The sequence below is a fragment of the Amblyomma maculatum genome, chromosome 5 (assembly GCF_055883805.1).
Source record: "Amblyomma maculatum isolate TAMU_Amacu chromosome 5, ASM5588380v1, whole genome shotgun sequence".
NCBI lineage: Eukaryota > Metazoa > Arthropoda > Arachnida > Ixodida > Ixodidae > Amblyomma > Amblyomma maculatum.
Genome location: NC_139348.1, coordinates 157,875,685 through 157,890,354, shown reverse-complemented (window position 1 = coordinate 157,890,354; position 14,670 = coordinate 157,875,685). Strand labels below are relative to the sequence as shown.

At 43.6% G+C, this 14,670-nt stretch overlaps 1 protein-coding gene across 1 annotated transcript in view; it reads right to left on the bottom strand.

Moving 5' to 3' along the window:
* The window catches only part of LOC146190092 (2-Hydroxyacid oxidase 1-like), a 28,541-nt gene that overhangs the window by 3,324 nt on the left and 10,547 nt on the right, over positions 1–14,670 (bottom strand). Inside the window, exons 4-8 of the mRNA XM_084604833.1 lie at positions 12,119–12,374; positions 8,303–8,460; positions 4,792–4,883; positions 2,520–2,678; positions 475–544 (exon numbers count right to left, since the gene is read on the bottom strand). Coding sequence (XP_084460959.1) covers positions 475–544; positions 2,520–2,678; positions 4,792–4,883; positions 8,303–8,460; positions 12,119–12,374 — 735 coding nt within the window. The remainder of the gene's footprint in view (positions 1–474; positions 545–2,519; positions 2,679–4,791; positions 4,884–8,302; positions 8,461–12,118; positions 12,375–14,670) is intronic.

The window sequence follows — 14,670 nt, the reverse complement described above, 5'->3', positions numbered from 1 at the left end:
ACTCATATTACAACAATTCCTGCAAACTCCAACAATTATTTGCAGTGCCAATATATAGGTAAATTAACAAAACCAACTACATCGGATCCCTAGCTGTCGTGTAGACATACTTGCAGTACGTGAAACTTTCGTGAAGAACGAACAGGCAAGCTGAGCAACGTACTGTGCTCAGTTATTGTATAAGCTTACTACCCCTACTGTCACTTGCTGTTATCTTTTCTTGTATTTAATTCTCGCCGAATGCATAGACATAGACAGAGTTAAATCTAGTATATGGGAAAACTTTTCCGTTCATCAGGCAACAGAAATTCCTGCGATCTCTCAAATTTAGGAACGAACGTCGCGGCCATGGTGGTTCAAAATTAAAGATCATTCGGACGTTAATTGGCGCGTAAAATAAGCGCAGCGCAGCGCTGAACTCGAACTTGAAACGGCCTTTCGCTATGCACGTAGAGGCATTTACCGGCAACTTACCAACCAACTTCAAGGTGCGTTCAAATTCACTCTTCAGGATTTCCAGAATCCTGTCGACTCCCTGTTTTCCCTGTGAAGAAAAAGAAAGGTGATTAAATCTTTCCTACAACTAGCAGCGAAAGGTTGCTTTGGAAACATTGGAAAGGATAACAAGATTGTGGCTGCGTCGAATTCTAAACGTTTACTAGTTAGTGGGATTATCACTACAGCTTTGATACGTATAGAATCGTAAGCATACAAACTTACAGACTTCAACGACGAGCTGCACTACCACTAATAGGTATTTAAATAGCTGCGCAGCTGCTTCGAGTGCGCCAGACATGCAAATGCAAGCGCGGAGCTATTTCTTGCCTAAGACAAGCTGTGACTGAAGATTTATTCATTAGTTCCTAATTAACCACAATAGTATTTCAGCTTCTTAGAAGGCAAAAACCTTACTAGGCTAAGTTCTGTTCTCAAAACCTATCCGCAAAAACTGTCGCATGATGTGACGACGTCACCACCAAGGGATGTCATATCGAGGCATTGTTTTTTTCAAAGTATCATGGTTAATGATAATACACATGTTAAAAATAATGATTTGCAGTGATAACAATTAATCATAGCAATATTCCGTGATGGGTAGTTAGATATAAGCTAATTATTTATAAGGTAACTATAGGGATAGGTAGTTGGTATAAACGTCGTGGCAGAGCTAATGCTTTCGAATTCTCCCGATCCTCTCGCTGCACTGACCTCCACAATATTTCTCTCTCTGGCTCTTTGAGCAGAACAAGAAATACCGCTCTTATTGCTTACTGCGCACGGTATGAAATATAAGCAATGACGAAGTGCCACCTCTGTCTGAGTCTTGTGCGAAGCAGTTGGATAGATACTGAGTTCAGCGCTGCCGCTTACCGTTATGCCGCCTACCGCCTACCGCTACCGCGTGAGTAACAGTACGCATGCGCTGATCACCCTGAAGGCGACAGATGCCGCTACGTTCACGTCAAATGGCGGCGGACTCGGCACGCAGTGACCAATCAGCGCGTGCTATGCTGGCGGCGCACAGGCGCGGTAGCGATAGGGTGTCTCATCGCGCTAAGCGGCCGCGGTGAAATAAGTATCTAATGCTCTGGAAAGAAATCACGGGAGTTATTCAACGACCTCTAGTTAGGTTACATTCGCGGAGAAACTATGACAAGATATATAAAGATTGCGTCTAAAATATTCATAGCTACTCTATCCTCTGAAGGAAGTTCCGTGGACGATTTTATGAGCTACATATTTCTTCTTTTATTATTTATATGAGCACACAATGCAACATCGCATTCTTAAATGCTTTAAATACTTGATACAGAATTCAAGCGATTTTAAATATGTTTTTTTATATATATATAGGAGAGAAAAACCTCCTGAATATGGCCTTCATTTGGAAAACGACCGTATAATGACAGCAAAAAAAAAAAAAAAAAAAAACGAATTGTTCACAGGCTAGGATAAGAAGCGTATGTGAAACACAAGAGTGCGCAGAAACCTTCGAGGCAGTTCGTCTTTTATTGATCTTTTAATTGCTGCCTTAGTCGTCACAAACTACTAGCAAATAAGTGATAAGGCAAAGCTGGGCACTTTACTATTATTTTTCATTCATAAACGATAAGAAGTGAACGACCGTGACCAACGACGTGGCATCGGGAAGCTTACGTTTCAACTCCAGGCTGCTAATAAGCTTTATCGAGCGTAATGTCGGTTCGGAATTATGAAACATGATTTCGACAAGTCGTTCCATGCTTGCGCGTGATGCGAAAAGGAATAAAATGTTGTGTGTTGTTTTTTTTTTTACTGTTATTGAATGACATCTATTCATTTGAATTCGCCAATAACTAATAGTCCAATTAGCCTACTTGGAGAAAAGCATCATGTAGGAGAGAAAAAAAAAGAAAGCAAAGAAAGAAGGAAAGGAAAACAAAGTTTTCTCAATGGGTGTGACTTTGGTTTCTTTTTCTAATGTTACAGATCTTTGCGTAGGCAAGTGTAAATGAGAGGCGCAAAAGCGGGATCCTCACATCGTAAGCCAGTCCCCAGACGATTGGTCTTCCCACGAACACAGCCCGAGCGCCGAGGCTGAGTGCCTTGGCCACGTCAGCGCCGCTTCGGACCCCGCTGTCCAGGTACACTTCCAGGCGGCCACCCACGGCCGACACAATTTCGGGAAGGGCTTCGATCTATGAAAAAGGCAACAGAAAGGTGCTGCTCACTTTACGTAGCGCCAAGAATGGAAGTAGAAAGGTGGGCTCAATATGCAGAAGACTAAGGTAATGTTCAACAGCCTCGGGAAGGACGAGCAGTTTACAATAGGTAGCGAAGTACTGGAAGTAGTAGGCGAATATGTCTACTTAGGAAAGGTAGTAACCGCAGATCCGGACCATAAAAAGGAAATAACAAGAAGAATAAGATTGGGATAGATCGCATTTGGCAAGCACTTGCATATTATGACTAGCAGCTTACCGGTATCGCTCAAGAGGAAAGTATACAAGAGTTGCATCTTACCTGTACTTACCTATGGGGCTGAAATGTTCTAACCAAGAAGGTTCTATTTAAGTTGAGGACAACCCAGAGGGCTATGGAACGAAAAATGGTAGGGGTAAAATTAAGAGATGGGAAGCGTGCAGAGTGGGTCAGAGAAATATGTCAAGTTACCGACATCCTAGCGGAAATTAAGAAGAAGAAATGGACATGGGCAGGACATGTAGTGCGAAGAGAGAATAACCGATGGTCGCTTAGGGTAACAACCGGGATTCCAAGGGAAGGAAAGCGTAGCAGGGGGTGGCAGAAAGGTAGGTGGGCGGATGATGTTAAGGAGTTCGCAGGGTTCAAGTTAATGCAGCTAGCACAGAACCGGGTTAATTGGAGAAATATTGGGGAGGCCTTCACCCTGCAGTGGGTATAGTCAGGCTGATGATGATGATGATGATGATGAAGAATGGAATGCCGTGAAAATCAAAATGGTTTTCGAGTTAGTTGACGTGTGCAATGAAGACAGTTACTTCTTTTCCGTCTTCATCCTATTTTGGTCCTTTCTGCTGTGTTATGGCTTGTTCTTGAGGTCTTAAAATGTCGGCTCAAGCAAGACCGTGTCATCTGGCAGAGCTCCAAGCGAAGCGTCGGCTAATAAGAATCAACCTGTTTTCTCAGAAGCATAAGAAGTGAGGCCCATATGGTGAGAAGGCACTTAAAGGATCGTTTTTGCCGACGGCTAGTACAAACCGCGAACAGGAATAATTTAGATACTTTAGAGTAAGGGGAGGGTCTGTAAGGATGAATGAACTCCATCTAAGGGTTCTCAAAATTACCTGGAAGGAACACGAGTACCATCATCTCTGCCAGTTTTGTGAAGAGCACTTCTTTCGACAATGGGAATGACAGAGAGAATGACAATATTGCTTCGCATCTGGCTTCGTTAGTGTTCATGGATTCGTAATCCATAACAGAACTTCTCCGCACATCTCCCCTCTTTATGGATATTAAAGTAAATATAATGGGGGACACTTAAGCTCTATATTTAAGGGTATGACGCGATAACATATAAGCTACTGACCCACATACAAAGTCCCGCTTCAACCAAGCCTTATGAGCGTTCCTGGTTGGCATAGGGGTAACGTGAATGCAAAGGCCTGGCAGGATTATTCTGATATTACCCTTCCATGCGAAAGGAGAGGCCTGAGTTGGCAGCTCCTGCCAAATGCATTGTGAGGCACCCATGAAAGCTGCCCGCTACCGCCTGCCAGCGCCTTGCTCGTGATTTCTCGCTCACAACGCCGGCGCCGACACCGGATTTTCGACGGAGGGGCCTTTAATGCCATCGCGTTATATAATAACTGGATTTAGTGCAATCCAATCAACTTGCTCCTGGAGCAAATGCACGTGTGCACACAACCCTAAAAACATCAGATGACCTCAAGTGCCGGTCAGTTGCATTCAGGCTTCCCGCCTTGGGAGTAATTAAGGTGTGCTCTGATTTAATACCACACCTGGTACTATTTTAGTTGATCTATAAGAAGCTAATGTGTACACCTAATTGCATAGGAAGCTGACAGGGTATTGCAACAACAGTAGAAAATACTGTGTGCATGTGCTATTGCACTGTTTCACTATGATAACGAGGAGAATTGAGGTGAGAAGAGTTTTTTTTTACATCTAAATCCTGCCGTTTTCTGCCCGGCATTAATCAAGCTGAACATATATTTCGCAGTTCCCTTGCATTTGCGAAGCGAAAAAATGACCGCAGCTGTTCGCTTCCATCTCGGCGGGACTTTAATGGAAAGGGGCAACACGCACTGAGGCTGGAGATCCGTCTAGCTGTCGGCCTCCGTGGTTCGACACTATTACAGCGTCGGCGCCGTGATGGTAGGCCGAGATGGCTGCCTCTCCTGCGAAGACAATGAAAATATCTATAGCCATAGAGATCGTTAATGGCGAACAATGGTCACTTGCTTTAAAGCAACGCTGCTCACAAACTCATAGGAAATCGCACTTTAAAACACCAGATTCGATGTTTTCTCAAAACAAAGATTTTATAAATCATAAAATACGAACGGCAAAAGAGAGTTGAAATGCAAGTAACATCGCCTCCACAAGTTCCCGCAAACTGCTGTGAATTCCGGAGTGATATTTTATCATGGATCTCTGAAGCTGCTCTATATCACCACTAACTCCCAGCTGTGATCTCGAATCTTCATCGGTCTCGACATCGCGTTCTTCAATTAAATGGCAGCCTTAACATAAATTTCATTTTTATGTGCGAATTGTTTCGTTATTAAACATACCGTTTGCTGCTAAATAAATATCAGCGCAACCTGAACGTGCCGAAGAATCGGGCTGATACGCCAGATTTCTAAAACCAAGAGCAAAACACTATGCACTAGACGAAATTCGTACCTTCTGCATGAAGAATGGAACTAGAAAATAGAAAATATTGACAACGACAGCATTAACTTGGACATACGCTAGCTATATCAAAAACAAAAATGACTATAAAAAATCTTCTTCCTCCTGTAAACGTAATAGTTTCGATATTGATATCGCTTCCATGAAAGTTATTCAACAGTCTAGGAAGTATAAAGCGCAACCTTTGTTTTCTGTAACTTGTCCTGCTAAAAGTTATATTGTAGTTTTCAGAGCGCCTTGTTTCGTAAGCGCCTATACGGGTACCTACATTAGCCAACGTGTACAAGTTTGACATGTTTTCTAGACTTTATTCAGCTGGAACCTTTCTAAAATCGGTGTAGTTATCTACAGTAACAAAGCCAATTTTCTGCAGAATATTAACAACGCATTCGAAAGGCATGTTAAAGGTAATTCCTATTTTATTTTTAATACGCCATATTTTGATGTTGGTGAAAGTTTGTACCCCATATTAGTAAATAGTACTCTACTGATGACCAAAACTATGAGTGGCAAAAAAGAAGCTTTGTTTTTACTAGTAGAGACTCTTGATTACACTAAAGTAGACCTAATACGCGTGTAAGCTCATCAGTTACAATATTTACTTCGCAAGTTCTAGCTCATATGTTCTAAGAAAATTACACTTAGAGTTTAAAAACAGCTAACTATATCAATAGGATTACCCTTAACAAAAAGTGCCGAATTTTGCAAAATAGTTCGAACTGCAAGCGGTGTTGCGCACCATCGTGTAATATTTGTATTGCAAAACATGTATTTTGTCAGAAAAGACAATTCATATGATCCGTTCTGGGAGGCTATGAGTTCACGGCTGGAAGCGACCTGAGTAGCCCATTCAATGAGCCGGGTTTGAACTCCCAGACCTGAGCTGTCCAACACGGCCTCCCATTGCTCTAGAGTAGGAACTTGTATTAGAGATTCCGGGGACGGCTCCTCTTTACAATTCTGCAATATGTGATCATAAGTGGCTATTTCATCACATTCCGGTTCTTATTCTCTGGAGTAGAATAAGGTGGGCATGAAACATCAGAATGTTCAAATTTGGCACAGTTTCTACTACGACAGGTCACCACCAGATGTCACTTCTTTTCAGAGCTTCCTAAATCGGCGGACTTCAGAGCTTCCCAGAGACTAAGCATAATTTATTGCTTCTTTAGGCTTCCTACTCTTCTGTGGCGTTCAGTTTTAGTTGCATATGAAAAAAGCGTCTGAATTTTTCGCGCGGCTGGAATTTAGGATGTTTTTCGTTGTTTCAAAAACTAATGTGGCATCTTGTTCATAGTTTCAAACTCCTCATTGGAACTAACCACCTGGCTGCGATAATTTAAATGTATGTGGTGTTTAAAAAGGCTTTAACCTAGTGATATGAGCGAAAGCTGCGTTGAGTTTGGTTGTGCATGGTTTAACGGTTTGAATGTGGGTACACATATTAAAGCTTCGTCTTGAGAGAACTCAGAAAAACCCCTGTAACAACGCCTTTTCATTCCCCATTTTTTAAATAATTTTCCTTTGAATACTTGGTTCACAAGAAGGAAAAGGCGCAGTATCTGTCACATTTGTTTCTATGGATACTTGAACCACGCCGTAAGGGAAGGGAGCAAGGTGGGCGTTAAAGTGGATAGCCAGAATGAGGAGCCGTAGTAGACCACCTGGGGATTTTTAATGTGCGCTGACATCGCACAGCACACCAACGTCTCTCGTTCCGTCTCGATCGAAACGCAGCCGCCGGCGGTCGTGATCGAACCCGGGTGCGCCGGCACTGTAGTCGGACATCTTAACCACTGCACCACCGCAGCGGGGCTAACATTTTTTCTTTAAGTTACGGGAAAAGAAGGCGAAGTATCCATTTCACTTATGGGCAGACACTTATACTTAATTAGCATGGTCACACTACTTTTCTATTCTGCGGTTTTCTTAATATGACCAAATATTAAACGACGCAAAACATCTGTAGTATGGTTAGATTCGGGGTGGCATCTTTGGTTCATAGCCCAATTACTAGTTCCTGTAACCGGTTGTTCTATAGTCCTCCGAAGCACCCAGCAGCGCCCGTGCTTATATCAGACGAACGGCGAGTCACATGGATAAATGCAACCGCGATGCGAAGCGAGAAGGGCAGGCGGACGTACGTACGTACGTACGAACGCACGTATGTATGTATGTATGTATGTATGTATGTATGTATGTATGTATGTATGTATGTATGTATGTATGTATGTATGTATGTATGTATGTATGTATGTATGTATGTATGTATGTATGTATGTATGTATGTATGTATGTATGTATGTATGTATGTATGTATGTATGTATGTATGTATGTATGTATGTATGTATGTATGCTGGTTGGTTGGTTGGTTTGTGGGGTTTAACGTCCCAAAGCAACTCAGGCTATGAGAGACGCCGTAGTGGAGAACTCCGGTAATTTCGACCACCTGGGGTTCTTTAACGTGCACTGTATGTATGTATGTATGTATGTATGTATGTATGTATGTATGTATGTATGCATGTATGTATGTATGTATGTATGTATGTATGTATGTATGTATGTATGTATGTATGTATGTATGTATGTATGTATGTATGTATGTATGTATGTATGTATGTATGTATGTATGTATGTATGTATGTATGTATGTATGTATGTATGTATGTATGTATGTATGTATGTATGTATGTATGTATGTATGTATGTATGTATGTATGTATGTATGTATGTATGTATCGGTTTTCATGGAACATGGTGCGAACAAGGTAAAAATCCGCTTTTCTCAACTTGACCGAAACTAGTCCCTTGCAAACAGCAGCGGGTCACGGTGAATAAAATGCCAATTCATAACTTAACAAACAGCACGAAATGTCTGGGCTTAGTTCAGTCGTAACTCACGTGTGAGGATTCCCTTGACGACCACTGGAAGACCGGTGATCGTCTTTAGCCAGCCAATGTCGTTCCAGGAGACAGAACGAGAAATGAAGTCGTCTACTTGTTCTCTGGAGCTCGACTTGGAGCTCGACACCTCTGGCCAGCCTTTCAGGTTGGCGAACCTGCGTGACACCATCAGTGAGAATGCGTTGCGAGAACCATGACTCAACATATATTTAACTGGACCGGCGTGCAACCGTAATGAGGTGAACGGTGCCGCTAATGAAGCCATAGCTGACTGCCGAGCCGGGACCCAGACATGCTAGGCTCCGCCTCGTGGACTAAACCTGAAACAAACGCGTTGAAACTCCTCAGCGTTGCCACGAAGACCTGACATGAGGCCATTAGCACCAGTCTCGAACGTCCCAACTGTCGTACCTCTTCATGACAAGCGCTACTGAGAGCTGGCTTCGCAAATCAAAGCATATGCGAAAACAAAGACGAGTCTACGAAAGGCCCTTTATCGCATTTCCTATTCGTCAGCCGTGGTCATGCTGTTGCGAAATATCTAGATAATTTTTGTCTGTAGAACGTCACCCTATTCGAATACATTTTTAACGTGAAAGCATTGTTGGCTCCATAACTCGAAAATCCGACTCGTGTTCCTGCTGCTGTTGGCACTGACAAGGCCCGACGATACCTATAAAAATGGCGGCGAGTAGAACAGACGAAAAATAGAAATATACTGTTCGCCATTGTGGTTCTAACCCAGGTACCCTACGCGCCAATAGAAATAGGCCACGATTGCTGATTGGTTGAAGGGTGCAAGACGGGCATCTAGTTAACGCTTTGTGGTATTCATAACTTGCTGCCTTGTGCTTAGAGACGCGTATGTAGTGATGTTACAGCAGTTATAATAGTCGAATGCAACCGGGTTACAGAAACTGAGGATGACAGGTCCCGATGCGGTGAAATATTGCATCTATATGAAATAAACACAGATGAAGCCTCGAATGCATTTCGACTACGTGTCGCTAACACTCCGTGCAAACTCGGAAACTCGTCGCTTTATATCGACATGGTCCGAATATCGGGGTCAGCAGTGCGTATATATATTATAAGGACAGTTTCAATAAATTTACAAACACTTGCACCATAATAGCGGCTAGATATATAGTATTGTCACACTTTCACACGGAAGCTGTCTGAAGAGGCTGTACCGAATGTTACGTTCTCGTCTTGTCTAACCCGTACAATCAGCACTATAGCTATCTATTTGAGTATCTAAATGAGCACTAGCTATCCGGGGATATCAGAAACCATTAGCAGTTCCTGCTGCTTGTTGCTGTCTGCGTTACTGGAGTTTCGGGATCACCTCCGCTGACAGTGCTCTCGCTCTGATTGGTCCCAACGCGGTGGGCATGCGCAAATCTGACTAGAGTCACTGGAAATTTTCAAAGTACCGCAAAGGTGCCCGCGGGCGCCATTTCCCTTCCAGACCACCGGACCCAGCCGCCGTCTGAACGGCGAGTGACCGCATTCGTAGACTTCGAACATGTTTTGAAGCTAGCAAACCTGAAAGAGTTTAGTACGTTTATTCAGAACAGTACCACCAGTGATTATGTGGTCACTAACTTTACTACTTTAGTCCGCAATCGATGGGAAAAGATAAGTGTGTTGGTGAACCGGCAAACACTTCGGAGCGACCCTCCTAAGCTTTTGGCCTCTGTTGCTGAAAGTGTGCTGAATACGTCAAAAAGACCTTTAGCTGAAAGACAACAGATGCACAGAAAGAATTTGGTTGTTGTGCCATACAAGCACCAAATTCCCCCAACCTGAGAAAAATTGGAAAAAACGTTGGTGTAGAAGTAGTTTTCAGTGCCTCAGAGCGCTTAGCACGTCTCTACAATTGCATAAATAAACCTAAAAAAGTAAGGAACATTTGCACCACACGCCACCAGCAGCCCAGTGCTCTAAGTCGGTTATTTATTCGATTCCTCTGTCTTGCAGAAAAAAGTACATTGGTCAGACGTGTCGTTGCTTAAACGAGAGACTGAAAGAACACAAATACAGTGTAACCGTTCAAACGTCGCGCCATCTAGGCATTCACTGCAGGGACTGTGAACATGAGGAATCAAGATGCTTACCAGTATTCGAAAACACCTCAGTGATAGGGAGACACGTTGATAAGCTAACACGTGAGATTATGGAAGCTGCCAGCATTCAAAGGATGAATGATCAGTGCGTGAGCATGCCTTCAATTTTACTGTCAGAAATAGAAGTAGCCTTTCTTTCAAGATATTATAGATTTTAACAGTGTTCGAAAACTTTCACCTCTTTTTGGTTGTGTTTTTTAGTCATTTATTATTGTTGATCCTTTTCGGCCGTGTTTTTTTTGGGGGGCTTTTATCCTGTTATTGTCATGCTCACAGTCCTGTCAATGTTTTATTTCTGAGCATGCAAACATTTTTACCTCTTTTCATTGCGGTTAGTGCCATGTTCACATTCTTGTTTGTACAAACATTGTTGTTGTGTTTTTTTGCTTTTAAATGTTTATCTCTCTTTTTTTGTTGGTATTTAGCAGCATGCGTTGCTGTATAGTTCTGGGCATGCGTCATTTTAAAAGCCTTTTATTCATGTTCATTTTCTTTTTCTTTGCTTTGGCTGTTTGGTTATCGGCTGGAGATAACTTTCATGCAGCAGAAATTATTGATCAGAGCTTATCCCTCATAACATTTTTGTTGTCTTTGGCATTTTTTTCTTCAAGAAAGGTTTTTCAGGAGTTTCTTGCTCCATGCCTTGATCACGTGTTCTGATAGGCACCGCTTAAATACGGGTCACCTTCTTTCGAAAATAAAAGTTGTTAGTTCAGCACTCCGTCCTGTCTACCTTCGTTCTCTTGTGCTGCATCCAGTTCTGCGCTCTGTTCCCAAGTAAGTAAACACATGTTGCCATTAGGCGAACTATGTTCATGTTAAATATTTCGTGTGCTTCTTTGGCCACTAAACGAAAAAAGTTTGAAATCAATGAACCAGCGTATTTCTAACAATACAGGTGTTCCTTGATGGCATGAATTTTTCCTGGTCGGTTCTGTGAAGCCACACCTACCGCTGATGCAGATCACTCTTTACGTTAAGACACAGAGAAAACGCATTTCCAGACTCAGGCCTGATGCCGCACCAGAGGCACAGCAGAATTTCTCACGTGTACACTGCGAGAAACAATCGGGAAAAAAGGAACTCCCGCGCAAGACACATATTCCGCGCACTCGCTTGGAAGGGATATAGCGACGCGAAGTCACGTGACGCGCATCAGCCATTAGGCGAGCCGGCTGCGCGTGGAAAACGAGTGCGGTACTCTGAATTTTGTCCAGTGATTCTAAAGCTGACGGACAACTAGCGCCCTCTGGCAACCTCAAGGCCAGCTGCCACGTGTCAGGACGAATGAAGCGCGTGCGCACTGTCGGTGGGATGGGTCACGCAACTCCGGTAACGCATACGGCAAAACGGAACACGGTCTGCTAAATGTGTCTATTATTCTGGCTTTCAGTACATATAGCTTTAACATATAAGCGAAATATTCCAGCTCTGGAATACTTGCCTAAGGATCAATTCTCCTGCAAAATATCATTTTCTACAATTTCTGCGCGAACACATCAACTAGACCGTGATCGTTGCAGCGAAAGAATGTCTAGTTTCTCCATTTCTCTACATTAGGCATTGCGGTTATACCCCTACTGTCACATCAGACTACAGGCATCAGACGCCCTTCAAGCTTTCGTATTCGGATCTTTTGTCCTGCAAAGCTGCGAGCAGATACACAACTTTTTCATGGACTCACGTAGTGTTGGGAAGGCGGACGAAGCGGTTCCTGACCGGTTCCAGCTTATGGCCGATCACGGGTGAGTCTGCTGTGAGGACGATGGCCGAGTAGCCCGAGCGAGCGGCCCGCTTGACCAGCCACTCGGTGAGGGACCGGTCCCGGAAGAGGTACGCCTGGAACCAGAGCAGGCAGTGGGGAGCGCGCATGCGCACGTCTTCCAGCTTCGTGGTGCTGAATGAGCTTAGGATCATCACTGTTCCAGCAGCCTGGGCGGCTGCAAAAATGTGAAAGAAAAATTGAATTCAGTACAGCTTCGTGCATCTAGTGACTTCGGAAAGGTTTCGAGACACCGAGTTCATTTATCACCAAAACTATAAAATCTTTTTTAAAAAATACGACGGCTTAGCAACTTCTTAACGTGGGAACACCGGGAAAGCCATTCTGAGTTAATTTTATTTTAGGTAACGAGGCATATGGCGCCATCATTATACAGATTCTAGGTACGATGTCCCCTCATCGAAGTTTGTATTGGTGAAGTGTTTTCAGTGGTGTTTCCTTTTGGCCTGTGCTCAAGATATATTTACATTCGGAGGAGGGAAACAGATACATATTCGAGATCCGAATAAAGGCTTCCCTGAGAAGCTTAGAACTATGAGGCAACAAGAGTGCTGCCTCGGCCAAGGCGAGCAGCAGCAGTCAAGTTACCTGCAATAGGATGTTTTTATTTAATGCATTGTGCCTATTACACGTTTGCCTGTAACTTACCAGAAGGCATCACATAACATTTTTAAGGAATCCGGACCTGATAATCTCCGTCGCATATGCTCGCAGCACTATGTTTTCTAAAAAAAAATACCTGTTTGCACACCTTATATATGAACATTGTTGACAACATATCTTAAGAAAGGGCTATCTGCAAGGTGCTTCTCAAGAAGCTGCCTTAAAGTACCATGCCAAAGCAAGAAAAAAAAAAGGCATAAATCTGAGAAAGAGCCTAATATGAATGCATTTGTCTTTTAAAGATTGTTTCCACATCCGAACTTGGCTACGTCTTGTCGATGACAATATATAATAACTAATATTTGCTTCACAGAAGTGAGACTCCCATTTTTCTGCATCGAGACATATCTATTCAGTGCCCTTGTCCTAGCGTAAAACTGTGAGAGTGGCAACCTTCGCTACCACCTTGAGGTCGCGCTGGTGTAGTTTTACACCCAAATTAAATTTTCTTCCTGTTCTGCACCGTCAAAAATTATCTTGTTTTACCTCCTTTAATTATCCCTTGTTCTGTTCTGGAGAAAGTTGCGCCAGAGTAGATTATTCAGTTTTGGAACCTTAACACCAGCGTGCAGGAATAAGATATACAAAAACGCACAGGAAAACTGCAGGCAAGGTTCGGGTTTGCATTTGAGCTCCTCCATTATCGTGCATAGATAAATATAGAATGAGAGGAGAACTGGGTTGGGCGGTGGGAAGAAAAGGGAAGGTGTGAGGGGAAGAAGCGTAAGGCTGAGCGTAGGAGAGCGGCAGCGGCGCTCACAGAGGTGCCCCCGAGAGTCGGCTGTCGTTTTCCTGATGCTTGAAGATAGATAGGCCACAACCACAAACTCACGGCGGCTATAAACTAGCGAGCTGACGACCTGGGGACGCTGCCTGCAAACGCCGCTGCAAGGCAATGCGATCTTAGGGCCGCAGCAGCCGCGTTTCGAAAGTGACGAAGTACAAAAAACACTCGGTCGCTTTGGTATGGCACTAAGCGCTGACAAACCTCAGGTTGTCGAAATCATTCCTCAAGCCCTCCATTAAGATAATTATTCTCTTCCTCATTTCAGTCCCTCGTTCTTCATTTCGCCCGCAGCGCGGCTCTGGTTAGACAGCCACGTGTGTAGACACAAATGCACGGGCACTTGAGTCACTGTTGCACCACAAGAAAGAAGGAGGAGGCATTGCGCCATTGGAGAATGCTGCTATGACTAGCGTGAACACAAACCGTGCGGGTTTTCGGAGGAGGCTGCCGCAGAACAGCAGCAAGTACCTCAGGTGCGCAAAACCCGCTCCATTAAAAGGCACTAGATGGCAGCCATAAAATATAAACGACGATTGCTCATATGAATGTTCGCACTATTTTTCAGCCTGAATTTACTGGGCGAGAAAAGTGCGACCCACTTCCGTCCCGAACTGTCAACACACACACACACACACACACACACACACACACACACACACACACACACACACACACACACACACACACACACACACACACACACGCGCGCGCACGCATGCATGCAGGATGTTTCTGTTTTTGTAAACGTTGGTCGTAAATTTCTACCGGAGACATTCCAATTTGTACAACGCAGATGCTAATAAAATCATTCAGTCTTTTTGGAAGAGTGTGTTGAGAGAAGCTGTATGAACACAGCGGCCTATGCAAAAGCAGTACAGAGAAAACCAATTTATAAATAACGTCTAGTCCTTAATTTGATATGAAACATTCAGTTTTTCAAAGGAGGTGCTACTTCTGTCATTGTTGCCTTTTTGTCCATCTTCAGTGCAGAAGGGCGGTGCAC